Below are 26,904 nucleotides of genomic sequence, written 5' to 3'. Positions count from 1 at the left end.
GAAGATATAGTAAGTAACTATGAGGATATTAATAATACTTTTCAAGATTTTTATTCTGATCTTTATAGATCTCAATTTCCTGCAGATTCCTCCAAAATGGAAGCTTTTTTACATAAGATTAAATTTCCATAAATTTCTGATGAAGATCAACAGATGATTGATGCTCCAATTACCGAGCATGAAATTCAGAAAGCTATTTTATCAATGCAATCCGGTAAAGCTCCCAGACTTGATGGTTATTCAGTGGGATTTTTCAAAAAATTTGAAAGATTACTTTCTCTGTATCTTTTGGAAATGTTTCATGAATCCTTTGAGAAGGGTAATTTACCTTCTTTTTATGAAGCATCTATTCCTTTAATTCTTAAAAAAGATAAAGACCCTTTTGAATGTTCATCATATAGACCTATTTCGCTATTAAATGTGGATGCAAAAATTCTTTTTAAAATAATGGCTAACCACTTGGAAAATATTTTAATTAAAATTATCTCTATGGACCAGATGGGCTTTATTAAAGACCATTACTCTTTTTCTAATGTTCGGAGATTGATGAACATTATTTATTCACCATTATCTAAGCAACCTCAATGTGTTATCTCTCGATGCAAAAAAGGCATTTGATAGAGTTGAGTGGCCATACTTGTTCAAAGTATTAGAAAAATTTGGTTTTGGTAATAATGTTAATAGATGGATTCAAATGATCTATAAGAACCCTATTTGCCACGGTCATTACTAACAATTATAGGTCTTCTTTCTTTTCACTGGCTCATGGTACTAGACAGGGATGTCCATTAAGCCCTTTATTGTTTAATCTTGTATTGGAGCCTTTAGTTATAACATTACGGGAGGCCAAAAACATTCATGGTATTTCTATAAATGGAACCATATGTAAGATTTCTCTTTATGCAGGTGATCCTTTGATTTTTATTTTGAATCTTGAGGAATCAATTCCTAATCTTTTGGAAACACTTAAAGATTTTGGAAAATTTTCAGGATATAAACTTAATTTGAATAAAAGTGAATTGTTTCCATTAAATGCTCCTGTTAGTACTGTTACGGATTCAGGCAACAATAAATATATGAGTTAGGCAAGGGTTTTTATAACAAATAACATGTTTATTAAACACTGAAAACAAACCCCCCAAAAGTAAAGAAATCACTAACGTAACCGGAAATCAGCTGCTGTGCGGCAGCTTAAACAGTTCTTAAAGCGATGTTGCAAAAACAGTTCTTTAAAGTAGTATTGCCAAAAGTTCAAAATGCTCACAGTCCATTTAAGGGAGAGACTTTTTAAGGCGTTTTAAATTCTCTTTCAAGACATGTTGCTTCGGTTCCCAAAATCGAACTTTTCCCACGAAGAATTTACGAAACGGCTGAAAGGTACTGACCTTTCCTTGACCACACTGTCCTCAATCTTTTCTGCTATCCCGCAGAGATTAACATGAGAACATTCAACGAATTCCTTCTGAATAAGGATCAAACAAGGTTAACCCGTTTCACCGTCGAAGTCGATTCTCTGATTTTCACTCTCCACTGATTCTCAACTAGCAGTATTGTAAAGAAACTGCTGGCAATGACCTTTTAAACTTTAGGCATTAGATAAAACTTCATCTTTCAACTAAACTGTGTCATAACATTAAATCACGCAGTGGCATGAAGTCAACATGGCAAGTCCAGCCATGAACTGCCCCTCCTCACAGGGACGGGTCCTCCTTTTATACCCTGTAAAAAAAACCTGTCACATGACCTCTACTGGCGGGAAAATGACGTCACTCCACCATCACAAGACCATTACCTCGAGTCCAGTATAGCTTCAACCCCAGGCACGTAACAAGGGTACCACTGTCACGTGTACGTAACAGTACATATAATGATATCCCTTTTAGAATTGTTAATACATTTAGATAGTTAAGTATTATAATTACTAAAAAATATAAAGATCTTTATAAAGTCAATATAGTTCCTCTAGTAGACTCCATGAAATTACTATTTTCTAGTTGGAATCCACTTACTCGTTCTTTAATAGGTCGCATCCATGTAGTGAAAATGATGATTTTACCTAGATTTTTATATATTTTCCAAAATATACCTACCTTTTTAACTAAAAAATTTTTTGATCAAATTGACTCTCTTATTTCTTCCTTTATTTGGAACAATAAGAGACCGAGAATTAACAAATACCATTTACAAAAACCCAAAAAAGATGGTGGATTTACACTTCCTAATTTAAGACTATTATTGGGCTGTAAATATTAGACAATTATGTTTTTGGTTATACTGGCTCGATAAGAGCTAAAAACCACTTTGGGTTGATTTGGAATTTAAAGTTGTTAAACAATTTGATTTAACTTCAATATTAGGAGCTCCATTACCTTTAAAGCTCTCTAAAATTCCAAATTTAAATTTTTACCCAGTTATTAAACAATCTTTACGGATTTGGATTCAGTTTCATAATTTTTAAAATTTTAAACAATTTAAGTTGTCTAGTTTTTTATATTGAAACTTTTCATTTAAACCTTCAATAACTGACCCCATTTTTCTCCTATGGAAAAATAAAGGGATCCATTTTTTTACAGATTTATTTTATAATGGTCGACTGATGACTTTTGAAGAGTTAATTAATAAATACTCTCTTGCTCATACACATTTTTTGCAATATTTTCAGGTTAGACATTTTTTACAACAATATTTACCTAAATTTCCATACTTACAAGAATCTGATTTGTTGGATAACATTTTGAAATTGAATCCCTTAGTGAAAGGTTCCATTAGCAGAATTTATAATTTACTCTTGTTACAAAAGAGAACCTATCACTAAAGATTAAACAAGATTGGGAGAGAGAACTTAATATGACCTTTGCGAATGAAGATTGGGTTCGAATTTTGAAAAATGTATATTCTTCTTCTATATGTGCCAATCACTGTCTAATTCAATTTAAAATTGTCCATCGTTATTATTTAACAAAGGAGAGACTATCTAAAATATTTACTAGTGTAGATAATTATTGTGATAGATGTAAAACTGAAGTAGCTACTTTGTCATATATGTTCTGGTCATGTTCTTCATTAAAACTGTTTTGGAAATCTTTATTTTCTACAATCTCTAAAGCTTTGAAAATTAATTTACAACTTAATAGGTTAACTGTTCTATTTGGAATAGTTCCACATCATATTCAGGGTATTTCATCTTCAGATCAACATGTAATTGCATTTGTTACATTGTTGGCAAGAAGGGCTATTTTATTAAAATGGAAAGATATCTCTTCCCCTACATTAATTGAATGGTTTTCTCAAGTAATGTTATGTCTCAGCTTGGAAAAAATTAGTAGTGTAGTGGTGCGCTACTCACAGTGCTGGAATAACGACACGCAGACAGTGAGTTGCAGTTGCGTTAAAAGCTTTATTCAAACTTCGTGGCCTTGCTTTTAAGCCTTCCCATTTCTGCCCACCCCTGGCGGGAATGCTGTAGTGGGCGCATATTCACAGTCCCTTCCCACGCGCGAGCTTTTCCCCTTGCTGGTGAAGAAGGCCTGGTGCCGGCCTCCCTGTGAGCCGGTTCGAGTGCGCTGTAAAGTGGGTCACCACAGTCGAACTTTTGAACCTCGATTTGATTTTGAGAGAAGATGGGGTTCTTTTGCCAAATATTACCATTTAATTTGAATTATTTTATATGGTTTCCTTCAAATTTTATTATCTTTTTTAAAAAAAATGTGAACTGTTGGTTGATGGATTTTTTTCTATATATCTAGATGTTGGTTAAACGTATTGCTTCTAGGGGTTGATTCCTAATGGGCTTTTTTGTAGTTAATGAGTTTTTTCTCTCAGTTCGATGGGGTTTTTTTTCCCTTTTTTCTATATAAATTTTTTTTCATTTTTATATATTATTAGTTTTTTTTCTTCAGCTCTATTAATTGTATACATATTAATTTGTTGAAATTTTGTATTATTCTATAGTTGTAGAAGATTATGTATTAAAAAGATTTTAAAAATGAAAAATGAAAATTAAAGTCTGTTGCACAAAGTTGGAGCTCACTGATAAATCGATCGTTCACCATCGACCTCCTGCGATCGTCACTGCCCTTCGGACCCTCGCTCCGAGTCCACCCCATCTCTGTCCATTTGCATCTTCTCTTTTCATCTCTCCCCGGCAAAAGCCTGCGAAAAATCTACTTCCAGAATCACAAGTAAGAGCAACAAAATCCTGATTGGCTAACATGCATACCACAGTCCTGTTATCTCCAGTCATAACCCAAACATTGCTGCTACAGCGAAATCGTTACCTCAGCAGTGAACATTACAGAGAAGCCATTACAGTGCGTTCCAATACTTAAAAAAAACTTTTAGTACCTTCTTTGATATTAGTTGCCAGCTTCCTTTTATAATTCACTTTTTCCTTTCTGACTTTCTTAGTTTCCTCCTGCAAGTTTTTAAAAGCTTCCCAGTCCTCTATCTTCCCACTAGCTTTGACTTCCTTGTATGCCCTCTCTTTTGCTTTTACTTTGACTCTGACTTCACTCATCAGCCACTGCAGTGTCCTTCATCCATTTGAACATTTCTTCTTGTTTGGAATATATTTGTCTTGCACTTCCCTTATTTTTCACAGAAACCCCAGCCATTGCTGCTCTGCTGTCCTTCCTGTTTGTGTCCCTTTCCAGTCTGCCTTGGCCAGTTCCCCTCTCTTGCCATTGTAATTTCCTTTATTCCACTGAATACTGACACTTTGGAATTTAGTTACTCCTTCTCAAATTTCAAAGTGAACTCGATAATATTGTGATCACTGTTCCCTCAGGGTTCCTTAACCTTAAGCTCTCTTATCACCTCTGGATCATTGCACAATACCCAATTCAGTACAGCTGATCCCCTAGTGGGCTCAACAACAAGCTGTTCTAAAAAGCCATCCCTTAGACATTCTACAAATTCTCTCTCTTGAGGTTCAGTACTGACCTGGTTTTCCCAAAACACTTTCATGTTAAAATCCCCAACAATTATCATGACATTGCCCTTCTGACGCGCCTTTTCTGTCTCCTGCTGTAATTTGTAATCCACATCCCTTCTGCTGTTTGGAGGTCTGTATACAACTGCAATTAGGGTCCTTTTACCCTTGCTATTTCTTAACTCAACCCACAGAGACTCTGCACCTTCTGTTGTATATCATCTGTTTCTAATAATTTAACATTATTTCTTACACAGAGAGCCACACCACCCCCTCTGCCTATTAACCTATCTTTCAGATACATCATATATCCTTGGACATTCAGCTCCCAATGGCAGCCAGCCAAGTTTTAGAGATGGCCACAATGTCATACTTGCCAATCTGAAGCTTAATTTCAAGATCATCCATTTTGTTTCTTCTGCTGTGTGCATTCAAATATAATACTTTCAGTCCAGTACTTGTTGCTTTCTGTTTTAACTACACCATGCCTCTATTGCCCTGTAACTCATCCCACTGGATGTGATTATACCTCATATCCTACCTCTCCTTTCTATCATCTCTGTTGCATGCTATCTTTGATTTATTTCTGTTTTCTTCTTCCTCAGCCCTATCACTCTGGTTCCCATTTGCCTGCCAAATTAGTTTAATCCCGAACAGCTCTATTAAACCTGCCTGCTAGTATATTGGACCCCTTTGGGTTCAGGTGTAACCTGTCCTTTTTATATAGGTTGTACCTCCCCCAGAAGAGGCCCCAATGATCCAGGAACCCCAAGCCCTGCCCGCTTCATCAGTCTCTCAGCCACACATTAACAAGCCTGATCATGCTATTCCTGTGCTTGTTAGCACGCGGCACAGGCATCAATCCTGACATTACTACCCTGGATGTCCTGCCTTTCATCTTCTTACCCAACACCCTGAATTCTCTCTTCAGGCCCTCCTCCCTTTTTCTACCTATGTCATTGGTACCAACGTGTACCGAGACTTCTGGCTGTTCACCTTCTCCCTTCAGAATTCTCTGCACCCAATCCGAGATCCCGTACCCTGGCACCTGGAGGCAACACACCATGTGGGCCTCTCTAACAGGCTGACAGAACCTCCTGCCTCTTCCCCTCACTATAAGATCCCTGTAACTACCACATTCTTCTCCCTTCAGAATTCTCTGTACCAGATTCGAGACATCCCGTACCCTGGCACCATGTGGGCCTCTCTAACAGGCTGACAGAACCTCCTGTCTGTTCCCCTCACTATGGAATCCCCTATGACTACCAAGTTCCTCATCTTCCTCTTTCCCTTCTGCTCAGTTCCAGAGACCCGCTCACCATAGTCGTCCTCTGTCAGGTCACCCCCCTCAACCGCATCCGAAACGATTACTGAGGGGGATGGGATGGCCACAGGGGTGCTCTCTACTATCTGAGCTCTTCCTTTCCCTTTCCTGACAGTCACTCAGTTATCTAACTCCTGCATCGTCGGGGTGACTAACTCCCTGTAGCTCCTCTCTATCTCCTGCTCACTGTCCCGAATAAGCTGTAGGTCATCAAGCCTCAGCTCCAGATCCCTAACACGGCCTCTCAGAAGCTGCATCTTGGTGCACCTTGTGCAGATGTGGCCATCTGGGAGACCTAAAAAATCCCAGGATTTCCACATGACACCCAGAGCAAAGTACTAACCGTACAGATATGCTCTCCATTCCTCCAAAAAAAATGCAAGGGAAAAAAAAGTCCACCTACCCACTTAGCTCGCTGAAGCCCGAATGAGCCAAAGCCCTACCACTCTGCCTCAGACCATTCTGTCAATGATCGCTCTGCTGTGCAGTGTCTCCCTTTTGTGCCTGAACCTTCCCTGCTCTGCAACTCACGATTGGTGTGCCGTTATAGGCAAGTTCCCGCGAAGCTTTCCCCTTGTAAACTTCACTCCCAGACCTGTGCTCCGCCACGTCTCTCGGAGTTCTCCAACTCACAATTGGTGCACCAGTTAATTTGCAGGTTAAATCAGTGGTGAGGAAGGCAAATGCAATGTTAGCATTCATTTCAAGAGGACTAGAATATAAAAGCAAGGATGTAATGTTGAGGCTCTATAAAGCATTGGTGAGGCTGCATTTGGTGTATCATGAGCAGTTTTGGACTCCTTATCTTAGAAAAGATGTGCTGAAACTGGACAGGGTTCGAAGAAAGTTCACAACACTGATACCAGCTTGTCATATGAAGGGTGTTCGATGACTCTGGGTCTGTGTTCAATGGAGTTCAGAAGAATGAGGGCAGCCTCATTGCAACCTATGAAATGTTCGAAGACCTTGATAGAGTGGATGTGGAGAGGATGTTTTCTATACTGGAGGAGTCTAAAGGCAGAGGACACCACCTCAGAATTGATGGGCTTCCTTTCAAAATGGAGATGAGGATGATTTTCTTCAGCCAGAGTATGGTTAGTTGGTGGGATTCTTTGCTATAGGCAACTGTGGAGGCCAAGACTTTATGTATATTTAAGTCAGAGGTTGTATAAGGCAGATGTCAGAGGCACATCTACTCCGTTGAGGCCTTTCAACATTCTAAAGGTTTCAAAGAGATTCCCCCCCCCCCACCACCACCCCACCCATTCTTCTACAATACAGGCCCAAAGCCATCAAACATTCCTCATATTATAATGCTTTCCTTCCTGGAATCATCCTTGTGAACCTCCCCTGAACCCTCTCCAATGCCAGCATATCTTTTAGATAAGGAGCCCAAACCCGTTCTCAATACTCAAGATGAGGCCTCACCAGTTCTTTAAAAAGCCTGGGCATCACATGTCTGCTCCAGTATTCTAGACCTGTTGAAATGAATGATAACGTGGCATTTGCCTTTCTCATCACCGACTCAACCTGCAAGTTATCCTTTACTGGGTTCTGCACAAGGACTCCCAAATCCCTCTGCATCTCAGATTTTTGGATCAACCTCCCCCACCCCACTTAGAAAATAATCTGCACATTTATTTCTACTACCAAAGTGTATGACCATGTTCCAACATTGTATTTCATTTTCCAGTTTCTCGTCCAATCTCCTAATCTGTCTAAGCCCTTCTGCATCCTACCTGTTTTCTCAACACTACCTACCCCTCCAACAATCTTTGTATCATCTGCAAACTTGGCAATAATTCCACCTATTCCATCATCTAAATAAATTATATACAGCACAAAAAGAAGTGGTCCCAACACCAACCGCTGCGGAACACCATTAGTCACTGGCAGCCAACCAGAAAAGGATCCTTTTATTCCCACTCACTGCCTCCCACCAATCAGCCAAAGCTCTAACCATATTAGTAATTTTCCTGTGGCAACTAGTCAAAGGCCTTCTGAAAATCTAAAATATACAACATTCACTATATTCCCTTTATCTATCTTACTTGTAATCTCCTCAAAGCATTCCAACAGGTTTGTCAGATGTTTCAACATCTGGAACACTGCTAGTGTCTTCCACAGTGAAGACTGATGCAAAATGCTCATTTAGTTCATCTTCCTTGTCCCGTTATTATTTCTCTTGCCTCATCTTCTCGTGGTCCTATATCCACTCACGTTTCTCTTTTACTTTTAACATACTTGAACAAACTTTTACTATCCACTTTGATAGTTTGCTAACTTGCTCTCATATTTCATCTTTTCCCTCCTAATGATTCTTTTAGATGCTTTCTGTATGCTTTTAAAAGCTTCCCAATCCTCTATCTTCCTGTTTATTTTCTGCTTTGTTGTATGCCCTTGCTTCGATTTCCTTTGTCCACGGTTGTACTGTTTTGCCATTTGATTATTTCTTTGCTTTTGGAATACATCTATCCTGCACCTCCCTCATTTTTCCTAGAAACTCATGCAATTGCTGCTCTGCTGTCATTTCTGCCAGCATTTCCTTCCAGTTTACTGTAGCCAACAACTTCGCCAAATTAGTTTAAACCCTCCCCAACAGCTCTAATAAACCTGCCCATGAGAATATTTAACACCCTTAGGTACAGGTCATATCTCCCCCTACAAGAGATCCCAGTGATCTAAGAACCTGAAGCCCGGCCTCAGCTTCTCAGCCACTCATTAATCTGCCAAATCATCCTGTTTTGACCTTCACTGGCATGTAGCACAGGTAGCAATCCGGAAATTACTGCACTGGAGGTCCTGCTTCTCAGCTTCAAGGAGGGAGAGAGGCAGAAGGAAAATATAGGCCAGTTAATCTGTCTTAGTGGTTGGGAAGATGTTGGAGTTGATTATTAACCATAGAACACTACAGCACAGTACAGGCCCTTCAGCCCTCCATGTTGTGCCGACCCATATAATCCTTAGAAAAAAGTACTAAACCCACACTACCCCAAATCTTCCATTTTTCTTTCATCCATGTGCCTGTCCAAGAGGCTCTTAAATACCCCTAATGTTTTAGTCTTCACCACCATCCCTGGCAAGTCACTCCAGGCACTCACAACTCTCTGTGTAAAAAAACTTACCCCTGTTGTCTCCCTTAAACTTACCTCCCTTAATTTTGTACATATGCCCTCTGGTGTTTGATATTGGTGCCCTGGGAAACAGGTACTGACTATCTACCCTATATATGCCTCTCATAATCTTGTAGACCTCTATCAAGTCCCCTCTCATTCTTCTACGCTCCAAAGAGAAAAGTCCCAGCTCTGCTAACCTTGCTTCATATAACTTATTCTCCAATCCAGGCAACATACTGGTAAATCTCCTCTGCACCTTCTCCATAGCTTCCACATCCTTCCTTTAATGAGGTGACCAGTACTGAACACAATACTTTAACTGCGGTTTCAGACAGACAGACAGACATACTTTATTGATCCCGAGGGAAATTGGGTTTCGCTACAGCTGCACCAACCAAGAATAGTGAAGAAATATAGCAATACAGAACCCTAAATAATTAAATAATAATAAGTTAATCATGCCAATTGGAAATAAGTCCAGGACCAGCCTATTGGCTCAGGGTGTCTGACACTCCTAGGAAGGAGTTGTAAAGTTTGATGGCCACAGGTAGGAATGACTTCCTATGATGCTCTGTGTTACATCTTGGTGGAATGAGTCTCTGGCTGAATGTACTCCTGTGCCTAACCAGTACATTATGGAGTGGATGGGAGTCATTGTCCAAGATGGCATGCAACTTGGACAGTATCCTCTTGTCAGACACACACCATCTTTTTCACCAGAGATTTGTAGAGTTGCACCATGACCTCTCTACTCTTGAACTCAATCCCCCAGTTAATGAAGCCTAGCACCCAATAGGGCTTCTTAACTACCCTACCAACCTGTGCAGCGACCTTGAGGGATGCATGGGTTTGAACCCCAAGGTCCCTTTGTTCATCCACACTCTTAAGTAACTGAGCATTAATCCTGTACTCAGTCTTCTGGTTTGTCCTTCCAAAATGCATCACCTCGCACTTGTCCGGATTGAAATCCATCTGCCATTTTTCTGCCCAACCCTGCAGCCTGTCTATATCCTCTTGTAACCTTCAACAACCTACAGCTCCATCCACAACTCCTCCAATCTTTGTGTCATCCGCAAACTTACTCACCCATCCTTCCACCTCAACATCCAGGTCATTTATAAAAATCACAAATAGCAGGGGTCCCAGGACAGATCCCTGAGGCACTCCACTAGTCACTGACCTCCAGGCAGAATACGTTCCTTCTGCAACTACCCTCTGCTTTCTTCCTTTAAGCCAATTTTTTTATCCAAACAGCCAAGCCTCATGACTTTCTGGATGAGTCTCTCATGAGGGACCTTGTCAAATGCTTTGCTAAAGTCCATGTAGACCACATCCACGGCCCGACCCTCATCAATTTCTTTTGTTACTTCTTCAAAAAACTCTATCAGGCTCGTGAGGCACGATCTTCCCTTCACAAAGCCATGTTGACTATCCATGAGTAGACTGTATTTCTCCAAATGCTCATAGATCCTATCCTTAAGAATCCTTTCCAGTAGTTTGCATACCACTGACGTAAGACTCATCGGTCTATAGTTCCCAGGTTTCTCCCTATTACCTTTTTTTAAGCAAGGGAACTACATTTGCCATTCTCCAGTCCTCCGGCACTTCCTCTGCAGCCAACGAGGATTCAAAGATCATGGCTAATGCTCCTCATTAAGAATGAGGCCTTAGGGTTCTTGGAGGCACATGATAAAAACGGCCATAGTCAGCATGGTTTCCTCAAGGGAAAATCTTGCCTGATAAACCTGTTGGAATTCTTTGATAAATAATAAGCAGAATAGCCGAAGGTGAATCAGTTGTTGTGTACTTGATTTTCAAAGGCCTTTGATATGAGGCTGCTTAACAAGTTATGAAAATGACTTACAGGAAAAATACTAGCATGGATTAGGCATAGGTTGATTGGCAGGAGGCACAGAGCGGGAATAAAGGGAACCTTTTCTGGTTGGGTGCTGGTTACTGGTGGTACTCCACACGAGTCAGTGTTGGGACCAATTCTTTTTATGTTAAATGTCAATGATTTGAATGACAGAATTGATGGTTTTGTTTCAGTTTGTGGACAACATGAAGATAGGTGGAGGGGCAGGCAGTTTTGAGGAAGTAGAGAGGCCACAGAAGGACTGGACAGATTTGGAGAATAGCCAAAGTGGCAGGTGGAATACAGTCAACACACACAAAATGCTGGTGGAACGCAGCAGGCCAGGCAGCATCTATAAGGAGAAGCACTGTCAATGTTTCGGGCTGAGACCCTTCATCAGGACTAACTGAAAGGAAAGATACCAAGAGATTTGAAAGTAGTGGGGTGAGGGGGAAATGCGAAATGATAGGAGAAGACCGGAGGGGGTGGGATGAAGCTAAGAGCTGGAAAGGTGATTGGCGAAAGTGATACAGAGCTGAAGGGAAAGGATGATGGGACGGGAGGCCTAGGGAGAAAGAAAGGGGGAGGGCAGCACCAGAGGGAGATGGAGAACAGGCAAACAACTAAATATGTCAGGGATGGGGTAAGAAGGGGAGGAGGGGCATTAACGGAAGTTAGAGAAGTCAATGTTCATGCCATCAGGTTGGAGGCTACCCAGCCAGTATATAAGGTGTTGTTCCTCCACCCTGAGCGTGGCTTCATCTTGACAGAACAGGAGACCATGGATAGACATATCAAAATGGGAATAGGACGTGGAATTAAAATGTGTGGCCACTGGGAGGTCCTGCTTTCTCTGGTGGAATACAGTGTTAGGGAGTGTGTGGTCATGCACTTTGGTAGAAGAAATGAAAATGCTGTTTTCTAAATGGAGAGAAAATACAAAAACCTGAGATGCAAAGATACTTGGGACTTCTGAAATTTCATGGTGAATTCCATTATATTACGATCACTTACTCATAAGGGTTCCTTTACCTTAAGCTCTCTAATCAATTCCAGTTCATTGCACAACACCAAATGCAGAATAACTGGTTCCCCAGGGGGCTCTACCATGACCTGCTCTTTAAAGCCATCTCGTAGGCATTCTTCAAACTTCCCCCTCTTAGGATCCAGCACCAATCCAGTTTTTCCAGTCTACCTGCATATTGTGATTCCCCAATGACTATTGTAACTTTACCCTTTTGACCATTTTCCTGTTGTAATTTGTAGCCCACATCCTCACTACTGTTTGTGGGTTTATATATATCTCCTATTACTTTCTTTTTACCCTTGTAGTTCCTTTGCTCTACCCACAGTGATTCCACACCATCCGATACTATGTCACCTCTTTCTAAAGATTTGATTTTCTTTTACCCACAGAGCCATTCCAACCCCACTGCCTACCTGCCTGTTCTTTTGATACAATGTGTATCATTGGACATTAAACTCCCAGATATAATATTCTTTCAGCCATGATTCAGTGATGCCCACAATGTCATACACATCAGTCTGTAACTGTACTACAAGTTCATCTATACCTTATTCCATATATTGTGTGTATTCAAATATATCTCCTTCAGTCCTGTATTCACCCTTTTCAATTTTGTCTGCCTTTTACATTGTATTTCATCCCGTTGACTGCAATATTGTCCTGTTATCGGCCTCTCCTTGCTAGGTGTCTCTACACATTTTCTTTGTCTGTAACCCAACTACCCCAGCCTCTGCCCCATCAGTCTGGTTCCTATCACCTGCCAAATTAAGTTTAAATCCTCTTAAACAGCTCTAGCAAACCTGCTCAAAAGGAATTGGTCTCCCTCAGGTTCTGGTGTAACCTGACTCCTTTTGTATAGGTTGTCACTTCTCCAGTGATCCAATGATCCAGTGATTCCAATGATCTGAACCCTGCACCTGTCCCTCAGCCATGCATTCATCTTCCAAATCATCCTTATTCTGGCTCTCACTGGTGTGTGGCACAAGCAGCAATCCAAATTAGTACCCTGGTGTTCAGCTTTCTATCTAGTGCCCTAAAATCTCTCTTCACGACCTTCTCATCTTTCCTATCTACAGTTTTGTCGTGGCTATCCCTCGAGGCCGAGGATGATGGTCTTCATTCTGTTGATCTATCACAGAGCCAAGACGCCTGTGCGTGTACTTGTTTGATATGTACTTGATATTGCACTCCAAGAAGCACACGATACTTCACAATCAACCGATTCCAGTGGCATGGAAACCACGACGATTGGGATTTGTTGCAGCTTTCACCTGCCTTCACAGCCGTTGAGTTCAAAGTAACTTCATCCGCCTGTTCCACCATTGAGGTCTTGGTGAACAGTTCTTTGTCAGGGACCTCACCTTTGACCTTACCACGATGGGTGTCCCTACCGGAAGCATAGCTCCAGACGGCATTGCTCTCGGAATCTCAGGACCACACAAGCTTCTCCACCATGACAAGATGACAATTCATGGAGAAGAATATCACTGGTACCTGTCATGAAATATGTTTCCACTATCTCCTTGCATATTTTTCTGAAAGGCACGAGAGTGGAGCTTGCCCAGGTTAATTGGAGGGGGATACTGGCAGAACAGAGATGGCTGAAGTTTGGGAATAGTTCACAACGCACAGGATACATAATTCCCACAGAAGTAATAGTTCTCATATTGCAGGAGTAGGCAACCTTGGCTGGTTAAGCATAAAAATCATGGAAAGGGCATATAAGGTAGCAAAAGTGAGTGGGAAGTTGGTTGATTGGAAAGCATTTAAAATCTGACAAAGGGCAAGTAAAGATGTTACAAAGGAAAAGGTGAAATACGAGGGCAGATTAGCCAATAATACAAAGCAGGATACCTAAAGGTTTTTTTTCCAGTTATACAAAACAGGAGGCGGGAGTTGATATGGGACCTCTGGAAAATGACTTAGGAGTCCTTGTGCAAGACTCCCAGAAGGTTAACTTACAGGTTGAGTCTGTGGTAAAGAAGGCAAATGCAATGTTGGCATTTATTTCAAGGTCAATAGAATATAAAAGCAAGGACATGATGCTGAGCCTTTATACAACACTAGTCAGGCTGCACTTGGAGTATTGTCAACAGTTTTGGGCCCCTTATCTCAGAAAGGATGTGTTGTCATTGGATGGAGTCCAGAGGAGGTTCATGGGGATGATTCTGGGAATGAAGGGGTTATCATATGAGGAGCATTTGGCAGCTTTGGGCCTCTGTCGCTGGAATTTAGAAAAATACGGTGGGGGGGGGGGATCTCATTGAAACCATTAGAATGCTTAAAGGACTAGGTAAGTTGGATGTGGAGAGGGTGTTTACTTTGGTGGAGGTATCCAGATTTAGAGGGCACAGTCTCAAAATTGAGGGACCTTTTGGAACAGAGGTAAGGAGGAATTTTTTTAGCCAGAGAATAGTAAGTCTGTGGAATGCTCTACAACAGATCACAGTGGAGGCCAAGTCATTGAGTATAGTTAAGCCAGAAGTTGATTGTTTCCTGATTGGTCAGGACATCAAAGGATATAGTGAGAAGGCAAGTGTACAGGGTTGAGTGGGATCCAGAATTAGCCATAATGGAATTGCAGATAGGACTTGATGGGCTGAAAGGCCTAATTCTGCTCTATGTCTTGTGGTCTTATGACAACAGACAACATTAGCCCATGCAGGTTATTGCCTGGCTCCAATACAGGTGGGAATTCACAATCCCAATTCTGATGATCAAATCAAGCTTCAAGTTTATGATGTGTTAGCGATTAAAACCGAGTGGAGGCACTTCAATAACAAGATGGAAATTGCCAGTCTCCGAGTGAGAGCTTCAATTGTCAGGGTACTGGGACTAGAAAACACATTCATTCACATTTTAAATCTCCAATTCAAACAGGTAGCCGACATCAGAATGGCCGGACTGATTCTCTTGCTAAAGGCAACAGTTCAGACTCAGATTTGTGTTCAGCAGCTAACTTTCAGAAACAAAAAACATGGGTCTTTAACTCTATATTAACCTGTTTCTTCAGAAATAGATGACTAAAATGTATAAATCTAAAACAAAATTAGCAGCAAACTGGTTATTATTTTATTCATTAATGTAACAAAATACCTTATTCACCCCAGGATGAGTTCTCCATGTCAATGGCTTACACACTGAGTGCCTTTAACACCTAAGCCTCTTGCCACTTCCCACACTCAGACTACCCATCACCATTGAGAAGCTACTTACATCTCGAGGGGTAAGTAGCCTATCTGTAGCTGTAGAAACACTGGAGAAACAAACTGGTCCCAATAATTCAGTGATTCACAGTGCTGAATTGTCCTACAGAGCTCAACGATCAGGGTTCAACTTGTGCAGATTCCACAGCTGAATAATCTTGCTCAGGTCAGGCAAATATCTATGAACTTTACAGATAAGGAACTACAAAGCCCAGGCAGGGAACAATGACAGGTAAAAAGATTTAAAGCAAACTATACAAAAAGCCACACATACAATGTCAGTACCAGCTGAACAAATGAAGGCAAGGCAAACAGTTTGGAAAATACATTTGAAATGTGTGTTGATAATTCAACAAAGGTCTGTACATAATCATAGCAGCCTGAGATTTTAAAACCGACGTTGTATTGATTTGAATGAACAACCAAACAAAACTTCTGGCTTCAGTCCTCTTTCTTTCCAGTCCTGACGAGTCCTGGGCCAAAATATGGACTGGTTCACTTCACATCAGTTTCTGCCTGACTTACAGAGTTCTTCCCGTTCATGTCTGTTGCTCCAGATTTCCAGCATTGCTTGAAATTTCATTACTGATTTGAAGATAATGTCACAGTGATTTTTACAAGTTATTCCATGCTGTTTATTATTTATTTATTTAGCAATACAGCATGGATTAGGCTGATTAACCCTCACCTAATCATGGGGTCATTTACAAATATCTATGACCTACCCAGTACATCTTGGACAGTGGGAGGAAACCCACACATTCCACGAGGAGGATGTACAGAGACTCCTTACAGGAGATGTCAGGATTGAACTCTAAACTCCAGAACGTACTGAGCATGTGCACACACACACAGAATAAAATTTGCTTCCTCACACCAACCATGTGCACAGATCATTTTAGCACATGGTCAGAAAATTAAACAAAAGTAAACAGAGATATTTGATACCTGAACTAGAAATGGAACAGGGTTGGAATGAAGGGTCTTTAACTTGAAATTAGGCAGTGGCTTGGGGGAGGGGGTGGTGTCAAAGAAAATCTACACTAAGTAGGAATAAATTTCAAACTAATGGAATTAGAGTGCACACATCACCTGTAAGGAACAATAAATTCCACTTGAGGGCAGCTGTGAGGTTGGGTACAGCCAACAAATAATCTGTTTGCACAAAACTCTCCAAAGACAAACACTGATTCATTGGACATATAATCCCTAGACACTCAGCATTAGAAAAGAACAATAAAGAGAGGCTATACCAGTCATTGAATCATCTTGGCCATTCTATAAGATCAAAGTTCAACTTGTGCCTCACCTACTGTCCTACCCAAATGGTTCCACAAGAAACAGGGGCAGGAACATTAAATATGATAGGTTTATTTTCTAATTATAGGCCAGTGGAATTTCAAAAACAGGCAGCTCTCACAAATGGAGATGGCAAAAAAATGCCCTGTCCTAATGTGGAAACCAGATGTAGGAATGAGGGGCCTCTGAAGGTCCAATAGTCAGACACCTCCTGCTCCAAACGTGGAAACATGGTCACAATGCTGTACACAGTGGTACGGAAAAACCCTTCAGCACATAGGTAATTGGCATTGGGGTCATGCCAGAATGCTTGTAACTATATCAAATGTATACCTATTGCTACCAAATGAATTGTCTGTGATTTAATCTACCACCTCTTTTTCAATGGCCGATGAAATTGCTAAATAATATTTTCCAGCTCCCGCCTGGTTCTTAACCCCTCTGCCAGCAGAAGCATTTTATAAAAAGGTTCTCTAGAGCCCTGAAGGTTCTTAAACATGTATTAACTCTCCTTTCAACATGTTCTTCTCTGTGGAAAACAATCCAAGCTCTCCATATCCACAAGGTCCCTCCTTCCCTGGACCACTTCCTTCCAAAGTAGCAATGTCCCAATTTGAACCAAACCAGCAATTCATAGGGCCAGTAGAAATAGGAGTGTGCAAGTGAAGCACAGAGCAACCTGAAATAATAGTGCTGAAACAGTTACTGGAAAACCACAGAACAGACTTACACACACTTCAAACAGGGGCTAAATTGATTCTATGGGAACACTGTATAATCTAATGCAATTTGAAAACTTTAGCCACTATCCAAACCATCTTAGGATAGGAATGGGAATAAGAAACTAATCCTTATTGTTCTGTGCATTTTCCACATTGTACCTGGTGCCATAACCACACCTGGGACTGTGACCACTCACGGCATGGTGACTGCACCTGGCACTGTCTTGCCTGGTATGGTGACCGTGCCTGGTGCCATAATCACACCTGGCACAGTGACTGGTCTTGGTGCAATAATCACGCCTGGCATGGTGAGAGTGCCCAGAGCCATAACCATGCCTGGCACCATAACCATACCAGGCCCTATGACTACACTTGCACCATGATCGTGCCTGGCGAATGTAAACATGGCACCCAGATCAACAGGTAAATGCAATGAAGTGGCAGGAAAAACTATCAACTACCATTCATCAAAATCCTCAAACTAATCCACAACCCTTTGGAAGAACTACTGAAATGCAGAAATGATAAATTATTTGCACATAGTTACCTCCATCTGAGAATATTGCAACAATGAATGATCCAGTTGTTCCTGTAACCTTGCAAACATCACAAATAATGTTGGGCTCTAAAAACCCAATGAAACCAATCCATTCATTCTCCCTCCGTGAATCTACGCATACGTCACGTACTGATGTCTGAAGCCATATTCTTCTGTCTCAGAGCTAAATATCAGTCCAGCTGATATTTCTAATTTCCAATATTTCAATATAGCTGCAAAAACACTAATAATTAACTCAGTTATGCTGCTTTATCAATAAAGAAACTCTCTTGCTCTTGTCCCACCTTTGACTGACACCAGTTTTCTCCCTTTTTTCTGGACTTACAAATTCCTCAGTATTTTCTTTGCAAAACATTTTGAAGTGTTTTCTCCAGCTCCTTCACCTCCTGCCCAATGACTTCTTAATGACTGTATTCAATATTTACAGAAGGTACTTCTACTGAAGGAACCCAGCCTTGTCCAACCAGTCCTCATTTGGTGACAGTGTGTCCTAAGTTTGTGCCCTCATGTGTTTACAGAGCAGACTCAATGGGCCGAATGGCTTAATTTTGCTCCTATGTCTTATGGTCTCACTGTGTGCACAAGGATTAAAAGAGGGTGTGCTCAACTCCTCTCTCCTCTGCATTACTGTACCCTGCCAGCTGGTACAGGACATATTAGGAGCATTATCTGAGTGAGCATCTCGTCACTTTACTAATTACATTCTAATTCATATTTTAATCCTTTGTTTGTTCATTTACATGTGTTTGTTTCCAAAGAGCCTGCTTGAATTCTTCACAATTTTGCCTTCCAGAACTGGTGCTCTGTTATCAAAAGTTATTTCATGGACGTGCAGAAATCATTTTCACACAGAAGACGCAGTTGGCACATACCAAGCAGCTTGTGAGATGCCATATTCTCAACCAGAGTCCAAATGTGTGATCAATTATTTCACAAAATCTATCCTCATTCACAATCCCAACAACCAAATTAACAGAAATCAAATCTGGCTTCATCACAAAACTTTGTACGTTTAAGAAAAATCGACATACAAAAATATGTTAAAAAGAGTGCATTAGAAAAATCAAAGGTAAAAAAAATTACCTGGGTCAAGCATACATTGATTAGGAAATATAGAGTTTGCCAGTGTCCTTGTGATTCATAAAATCAGTTCAATATTATTCACAAATGTCAATAAAATCTCCCTAAAATAATTATTCTACTAGCCTCCAGGAAAAGGATGGTCCCTGTAAACATGTGATTATTCAGTTGCTCGTTCATCAAGAAGGGAAGTCTCTTCACTGTAGTCTTCAGCGCTGACTCGCTTGTACGCTGTGTGGAAGAAGAGAGCAAAGCAGCAAGCCTCCAGACTACAGACAGCAGCCATTACCAATGTAGGAACTATTGATAGAAAAATAACAGTCACCTTTATGTACAGACACTGCTGTGCCTAGCATCACTTTATGGACATACAATTATATGTATATAAGCTATCTCATATATTTATTTATTTATACTTAGTCCATTTTTATTGTGTTCTTCAGCTTAGTGTGCTTTTTGTGCTGCATTGGATTCACAGGAACAATTATTTTGTTCTCCTTTACACTTGTGTACTGGAAATGACATTGTTGATTTTTGTGAACTATTATCCACAGCAAATCACTGCTGATTATGAAGTGTAAAGCTTCATGTTCTGAGCAGACACGAGCAACAGCACTCACCCATGGCCCACACTGCGGCGTGATGACTCCCACCTGCCCCAAACCCACGCTGATCCCCATGACATGGTGAGACATCCTCCCTGCCCCACGCCACAGCGAGACATCATGCCCCCTACCACAGCGAGACAACATGCCCCCCACCACATACTCCATAACAGCCGTGCAGGGCGATGTCACATGGAAGTGTCAGGGGAGATGAAGGAACTGAGCGACTGTGGTTTTGAAATCCCTGAAGGAGGAAACACAAGTGGATGGGATGGTACAGACAGCATACAGGATATCAGGAGTGATTAGCAGGACACCGGTCTGGTCACCTACCTTCAGGAAAGATGTCACTAAGATTGAAAGAGTGCAGAGAAACTTTACAAGGATGTTTCCAGGTCTGGAGGACCTGACTTACAGGGTAAGTTTGAATAAGTTTGGACTGTATTCCCCAGAGCCATAGGAGACTGAGAGGAGATTTGATGGAGGTATACAGAATTATGAAGGGTACAGATGGGGTAAATGCAAGCTGGCTCTTTCCAATGAGATTGGGTAACACTACAACCAGAGGTCAAGGGTTAAGGGTGAAAGGTGAAATATTTAAGGGGAACATGAGGGGAGATTCCATTCCTCGCCACCTCACTGATGAAAGTGTTGAGCAAGATTGAAATCAACGAGGATGAGAGTGGAATGCAAGTGGGTATTCAGTGCCGACTGCCTGTATTTGACCGGTCTATCTCTTCCTCTCCTTCAACGCTGCTGAAGTCTTGGATCTTGGGCAACGCGTTTGAGGATTGGACTCTATAACCATATAACAATTACAGCACGGAAACAGGCCATCTCGGCCCTTCTAGTCCATGCCAAATGCTTACTCTCACCTAGTCCCACCTACCTACACTCAGCCCATAGCCTTCCATTCCTTTCCTGTCCATATAACTATCCAATTTTTTTTTAAATGACAAAATCGAACCTGCCTCTACCACTTCTACTGGAAGCTCGTACCACACAGCTACCACTCTCTGAGTAAAGTTCCCCCTCGTGTTACCCCAAACTTTTGCCCCTTAACTCTCAAATCATGTCCTCGTTTGAATCTCCCCTACTCTCAATGGAAAAAGCCTATCCACGTCAACTCTATCTATCCCCCTCATAATTTTAAATACCTCTATCAAGTCCCCCCTCAACCTTCTATGCTTCAAAGAAAAAAGACCTAACTTGTTCAACCTTTCTCTGTAACTTAGGTGCTGAAACCCAGGTAACATTCTAATAAAAACACAAAATGCTGGCAGAACTCAGCAGGCCAGACAGCATCAACGGGAGGAGGTAGTGACAACGTCTTGGGCCGAAACACTTCATCAGGAGACTCCTGATGAAGGGTTTCGGCCTAAAACGTCGTCACTACCTCCTCCCATAGATGCTGTCTGGCCTGCTGAGTTCTGCCAGCATTTTGTGTTTTTATTTAATTCCAGCATCTGCAGATTCACTCGTGTTAACATTCTAGTAAATCTCCTCTGTACTCTCTCTAATTTGTTGACTTCTTTCCTATAATACGGTGACCAGAACTGTACACAATACTCCAGATTTGGCCTCACCAATGCCTTGTACAATTTTAACATTACATCCCAACTCCTATTACATCCCAACACGCACCATCCACTCTCTGGAATGCACTGCCTGAATCAGTGGTGGAGGCAGATACACTAGTGAAGTTTAAGAGACAACTAGACAGGTATATGGAGGAATTTAAGGTGGGGGGTTATATGGGAGGCAGGGTTTGAGGGTCAGCACAACATTGTGGGCCAAAGGGCCTGTAATGTGCTGTACTATTCTATGTTCTATGTACAGCTGATTTATAAAGGCCAGCATATCAAAAGCTTTCTTCACCACTCTAACCGCATGAGATTCCACCCTCAGGGAACTATGCACTATTATTCCTAGATACTCTGTTCTACTGCATTCCTCAATGCCCTACCATTTACCATGTATGTCCTATTTTGATTATTCCTATCAAAATGTAGCACCTTACACTTATCAGCATTAAATTATATTGAAACTAATGGCATTGTGATCACTGGACTTGAAGTGCTCCCCAACACATAACTCTGTCACCTGACTTATCTCATTCCCTAACAGGAGATCCAACACTGCCCCTTCTCTATTTGGTACCCCTATGCATTGCTGCAAAAAACTACCCTGCACACATTTTACAAACTCAAAACCATTCAGCCCTTTTAGAGAATGGGCTTCCCAGTCTACGTGTGGGAAATTAAAATCTCCCACAATCACAACCTTGTGCTTACTACAAATATCTGATATCTCCCTACAAATTTGCTCCTCCAATTCACGCTCCCCATTAGGCGGTCTATAATACACCCCTATCAGTGTTACTACACCTTTCCCATTCCTCAATTCCACCCAAATAGCCTCCCTAGATAAGCCCTCTATCTTGCCAAAGCACCGCTGTAATATTTTCTCTGACAAGCAATGCAACACCTCCCCCTCTTCCCCCCACCCCCCCCCCCCCCACCGATTCTATCGCACCTGAAGCAACGAAATCCAGGAATATTTAGTTGCCAATCACACCCCTCCTGCAATGATGTTTCACTAATAGCCACAACATCATATTTCTAGGTATCAATCCATGCTCTAAGCTCGTTCCCCTTTCTTACAATGCTCCTAGCATTAAAATATATATAAGAAACTCTCCACCTCTTCCTCTCTGTTTATCCCTAATGGTGCAAACAACTTTATTATCTTTTTCTTCCTTCTTCCCTACATCTTTGTCTGAGTGCTCCCCTTCTCTGTCACCTGCCTATCCTCCCTCACACACTGTCTACTAGCTTTCTCTATTTGTGAACTGACCTCCTCTCTCTTAATCTCTTCAATTTGATTCCCACCCCCCAACCATTCTAGTTTAAAGTCTCCCCCGTAGCCTTCGCAAATCTCCCCGCCAGGATATTGGTCCCCCTAGGGTTCAAGTGTAACCCGTCCTTTTTGTACAGGTCACACCAGCCCCAAAAGAGGTCCCAATGATCCAGAAATTTGAATCCCTGCCTCATGGTCCAATCCCTCAGCCACGCATTTATCCTCCACCTCATTCCATTCCTACTCTGTTGTGTGGCACAGGCAGGAATCCCAAGATTACTATCTTTGCAGTCCTTCTTCTCAACTCCCTTCCTAACTCCCTATATTCTCCTTTCAGGACCTCTTCTCTTTTCCTACCTGTGTCACTGGTACCTATATGTACCTCACCCTCCCACTTCAGGATATCTTGGACATGATCGGAAACATCCTGGACCCTGGCAGCAGGGAGGCAAGCTACCATCTAGGGTCTCCTGACTGCGTCCACAGAATCGCCTATCTGACCTCCTAACTATCGAGTCCCCTATTACTACTGCCTTCCTCTTCCTTTCCCTACCCTTCTGAGCTGCAGGGACAGACTCTGTGCCGGAGGCACTGCCACTGTTGCTTGCCCCAGGTAGGCTGTCCCCCCCCAATAGTACCCAAACAGGAGTACTTATTGCCAAGGGGTACAGCCACTGGGGTACTTTCTGGTACCTGACTCTTCCCCTTCCCCCTCCTAACCGTGACCCACCTGTCTGCCTCCAGTGGCCTGGGTGTGACCACCTGCCTGTAACTCCTCTCTATCACCTCCTCACTCTCCCTGTCTAGACGAAGATCATCAAGCTTCAGCTCCAGTTCCCTAACACAGTCCCTTAGGAGCTGTAGCTTGGTGCATCTGGCATAGATGTGGACGTCCGGGAGGCTAGGAGACTCCAGGACCTCCCACATCCGACACCAAGAACAACAAGTTGCCCTCACACTCACACTTCCCCCTTTCCTCAAATAACAGGAAAAATTGAAAACTAAACCTACCTTGCCTCACCCATTTCCACCTAATCCCGTTGAGCCCAAGCCCTTAAGCTTTCACTCTGCTCCCGGCTCACTCTGCTACTCGCAAAACGACGCTCGTTTATATTGAGATGTGTTTTTGCTTCCAGGTTGCTCCCTTTTCTATTGCTTTTCTGATTAGGGTGGACTGGCTCTGTGGCCTGCAGTCAATGAATGTCACAGTGATAAACTGAACATTCCTAGACTGTTTCCAAGGTCTCTGTGGTTTGATATTTAATATTCTGTGTTTTTCACTTATTTTTCACCATTTATGTGATTTGTTTTTTTTTGCACATTATGTGTTTGATATCATTGAACATGGTGTTTCTCTGTTTCGTGGCTGTCTGTGGGAAGACAAATATTAGGGATGTAGACTGCAAACATAATTTGATAATAAATGTACTTTGACTTCTTCACTCAGAGGGCGGTGAGGGTGTAGAATGAGCTGCCAGCACAAGTGGTGCATACAGGTTTGATTTCAACATTTAAGCAAAATTTGGATAAGTATCTGGATTGCATTCAGCCCATTGAGACTGCTCCCTCATTCCATCATGGCTGATCCTGGATCCCACTCAACCATATACACCTGCTTTCTCGCCATATCCTTTGATGCCCTGACCAATCAGGAAACTTATCAACTTCCGCCTTAAATATACAAATGGACTTGGCCTCCACTAAAGCCTATTGCAGAGTATTCCACAGATTAACTACTCTTTGGCTAAAAATATTCCTCCTTACCTCTCTCCTAAAAGGTCACCCCATAATTTTGAGGCCGTGCCCTCAAGTTCTGGATACCCAACTATAGGAAACATCCGAGAGACTAGAATACTACAGCACAGTACAGGCCCTTTGGCCCTCGATGTTGTGCCGACCCCTATATTCCTTAAAAAAAAAGTACTAAACCCACACTACCCCATAACCCTCTATTTTTCTTTCATCCATGTGCCTGTCCAAGAGGCTCTTAAATACCCCTAATGTTTTAGTCTTCACCATCATCCCTGGCAAGTCATTCCAGGCACTCACAATCTTCTGTGTAAAAAACTTACCCCTGATGTCTCCCCTAAACTTCCCTCCCTTAACTTTGTACATCTGCTCTCTGGTGTTTGCTATTTGTGCCCTGGGAAACAGGTATTGGCTATTCACCTTATCTATCCCTCTCATAATCCTGTAAGACCTCTATCAAGTCCCCTCTCATCCTTCTATGCTCCAAAGAGAAAAGTCCCAGCTCTGCTAACCTTGTCTCATAAGACTTGTTTTCCATCCTGGTAAATCTCCTCTGCACCCTCTCCATAGCTTCCACATCCTTCCTATAATGAGGTGACCAGAAATGAACACAATATTCTAAGTGTGGTCTCACCAGAGATTTGTAGAGTTGCAACATGAACTCTCTACTCCTGAACTCAATCCCCTTATTAAAGAAGCCTAGCATCCCATAGGCCTTCTTAACTATCCTATCAACCTGTGCAGCATGAAGGATGTATGGATTTGCACCCCAAGGTCCCTTTGTTCATCCACACTCTTAAGTAACCGACCATTAACCCTGTACTCAGCTTTCTGTTTTGTCCTTCCAAAATGCATCATCGCACACTTATCCGGATTGAACTCTATCTGCCACTTTTCTGCACAACTCTGCAGCCTGTCTATATCCTCTTGTAACATTCGGCAACCTACAGCTCCATCCACAACTCCTCCAATCTTTGTGTCATCCGCAATCTTACTCACCCATCCTTCCACCTCTACCTTCAGGTCATTTATAAAAATCACAAATAGCAGGGGTCCCAGGACAGATCCCTGCGGCATTCCACTAGTCACCGACCTCCAGGCAGAATACTTTCCTTCCACTACTACCCTTTACCTGTAAGCCAATTTTTTTTAGCCAAACAGCCAAGGTTCCACTGATCCCATGCTTCATGACTTTCTGGATGAGTCTCTCGTGGGGGACCTTGTCAAATGCCTTGCTAAAATCCATGTAGACCACAACTACTGCCCTACCCTCATCAATTTCTTTTGTTACCTCTTCAAACAACTGAATTAGGCTTGTTAGACATGGCCTTCCCTTCACAAAGCCATGTTGACTATCCATGTATAGACTGTACTTCTCCAAATGATTGTAGATCCTATCCTCAAGAATCCTTTCCAGTAGTTTGCAGACCACTGACGCAAGACTCACTGGTCTATAGTTCCCAGGGTTCTCCCTAATACCTTGTTTAAACAAGGGAACTACATTTGCAATTCTCCAATCCTCCGGCACCTCCCCCACAGCCACTGCTCCAGCGATCTCTTCTCTCAATCACTTCCCACAGCAACCTGGGGTATATCACATCCAGCCCTGGGGACTTATCAATCTTAATGTTTTTAAGAAGATCCAACTCTCCACATCCACCCAATCTAGTCCTTTTCAACATTCTGTAGATTTCAATGAGATTCCCATGCATTCTTCTAAATTCCAGTGAGTACAGGCCCAAAAGCTGCCTAACGCTGCTCAGAGGTTAACCCCTTCATTCCTGGAATCATTGTGACCCTCCCCTGGACTCTCTCTGACACTTCCTTTCTGAGATATCGGGCCCTAAACTGTTGACAGTATTCCAACTGCAGCCTGACTAGTGTCTTATAAAGGCTCAGCATTATCTCCTTGCTTTTATGTTTTATTCCTCTTGAAATAAACGTCTACATTTTATTTGCCTTCTTTACCACAGACTCAACCTGTAAATTACCCTTCCGAGAGTCTTCCAGGAGAACTCCCAAACCCCTCTGCACCTCTGATGTTTGAATTTTCTTCCCATTTAGATAACAGTCCGCACTATTGTTCCTTTTACCAAAATGCATTATTGTATATTTCCCAACACTATATTCCATCTGCCTCTTTTTGCACATTTTTACAATTTGTCTAAGCCCTGCTGCAATCAGATTGCTTCCTCAGGACTACCTACCCCTCCACCTATCTTCGTATCATCCACAAACTTTGCCAAAAAGCCATCAATTCCATTATCCAAATCATCAACAAATAACGTGAAAAGCAGCAGTCCCAATACAGACCCCGGAGGAACATCACCAGACACTGGCAACCAACCAGAAAAGGCCCCCTTTATTCCCACTTGCTGCCTCCTGCCTTTCAGCCATTCCTCTATCCATGCCAGTATCACTCCTGTAACACCATAGGATTTTATCTTGTTAAGTAGCCTCATGTGTGGCACCTTATCAAATGCCTTCTGAAAATCCAAATCAATGACATCTATTGCCTCTCCTTTGTCCATTCTGTTGTTACTTCCTTGAAGAACTCTAACAGATAAGCTCGC

General features: G+C 42.0%; 1 protein-coding gene across 3 annotated transcripts in view; it reads right to left on the bottom strand.

Moving 5' to 3' along the window:
- Positions 1-1,061: 1,061 nt before the first annotated feature.
- Positions 1,062-26,904, bottom strand: part of slc49a3 (solute carrier family 49 member 3) — a 103,407-nt gene continuing 77,564 nt past the window's right edge. The window contains exons 10-11 of one of the 3 annotated variants that reach the window (XM_059989789.1): positions 19,245-19,418; positions 3,998-4,152 (exon numbers count right to left, since the gene is read on the bottom strand). In XM_059989789.1, the coding sequence (XP_059845772.1) occupies positions 19,279-19,418 (140 nt within the window). In that variant the 3' untranslated portion in view covers positions 3,998-4,152; positions 19,245-19,278. Of the gene's footprint in view, positions 4,153-15,065; positions 19,419-26,904 lie in introns of those variants that run through there. The other 2 variants (XM_059989790.1, XM_059989788.1) reach the window with 2 other exon arrangements.

The sequence above is a fragment of the Hypanus sabinus genome, chromosome 14 (genome assembly GCF_030144855.1).
Source record: "Hypanus sabinus isolate sHypSab1 chromosome 14, sHypSab1.hap1, whole genome shotgun sequence".
In the NCBI taxonomy this organism is placed as follows: domain Eukaryota; kingdom Metazoa; phylum Chordata; class Chondrichthyes; order Myliobatiformes; family Dasyatidae; genus Hypanus; species Hypanus sabinus.
The sequence above is the reverse complement of the archived record's forward strand: the minus strand, read 5'-3'. Positions and strand labels throughout refer to the sequence as shown.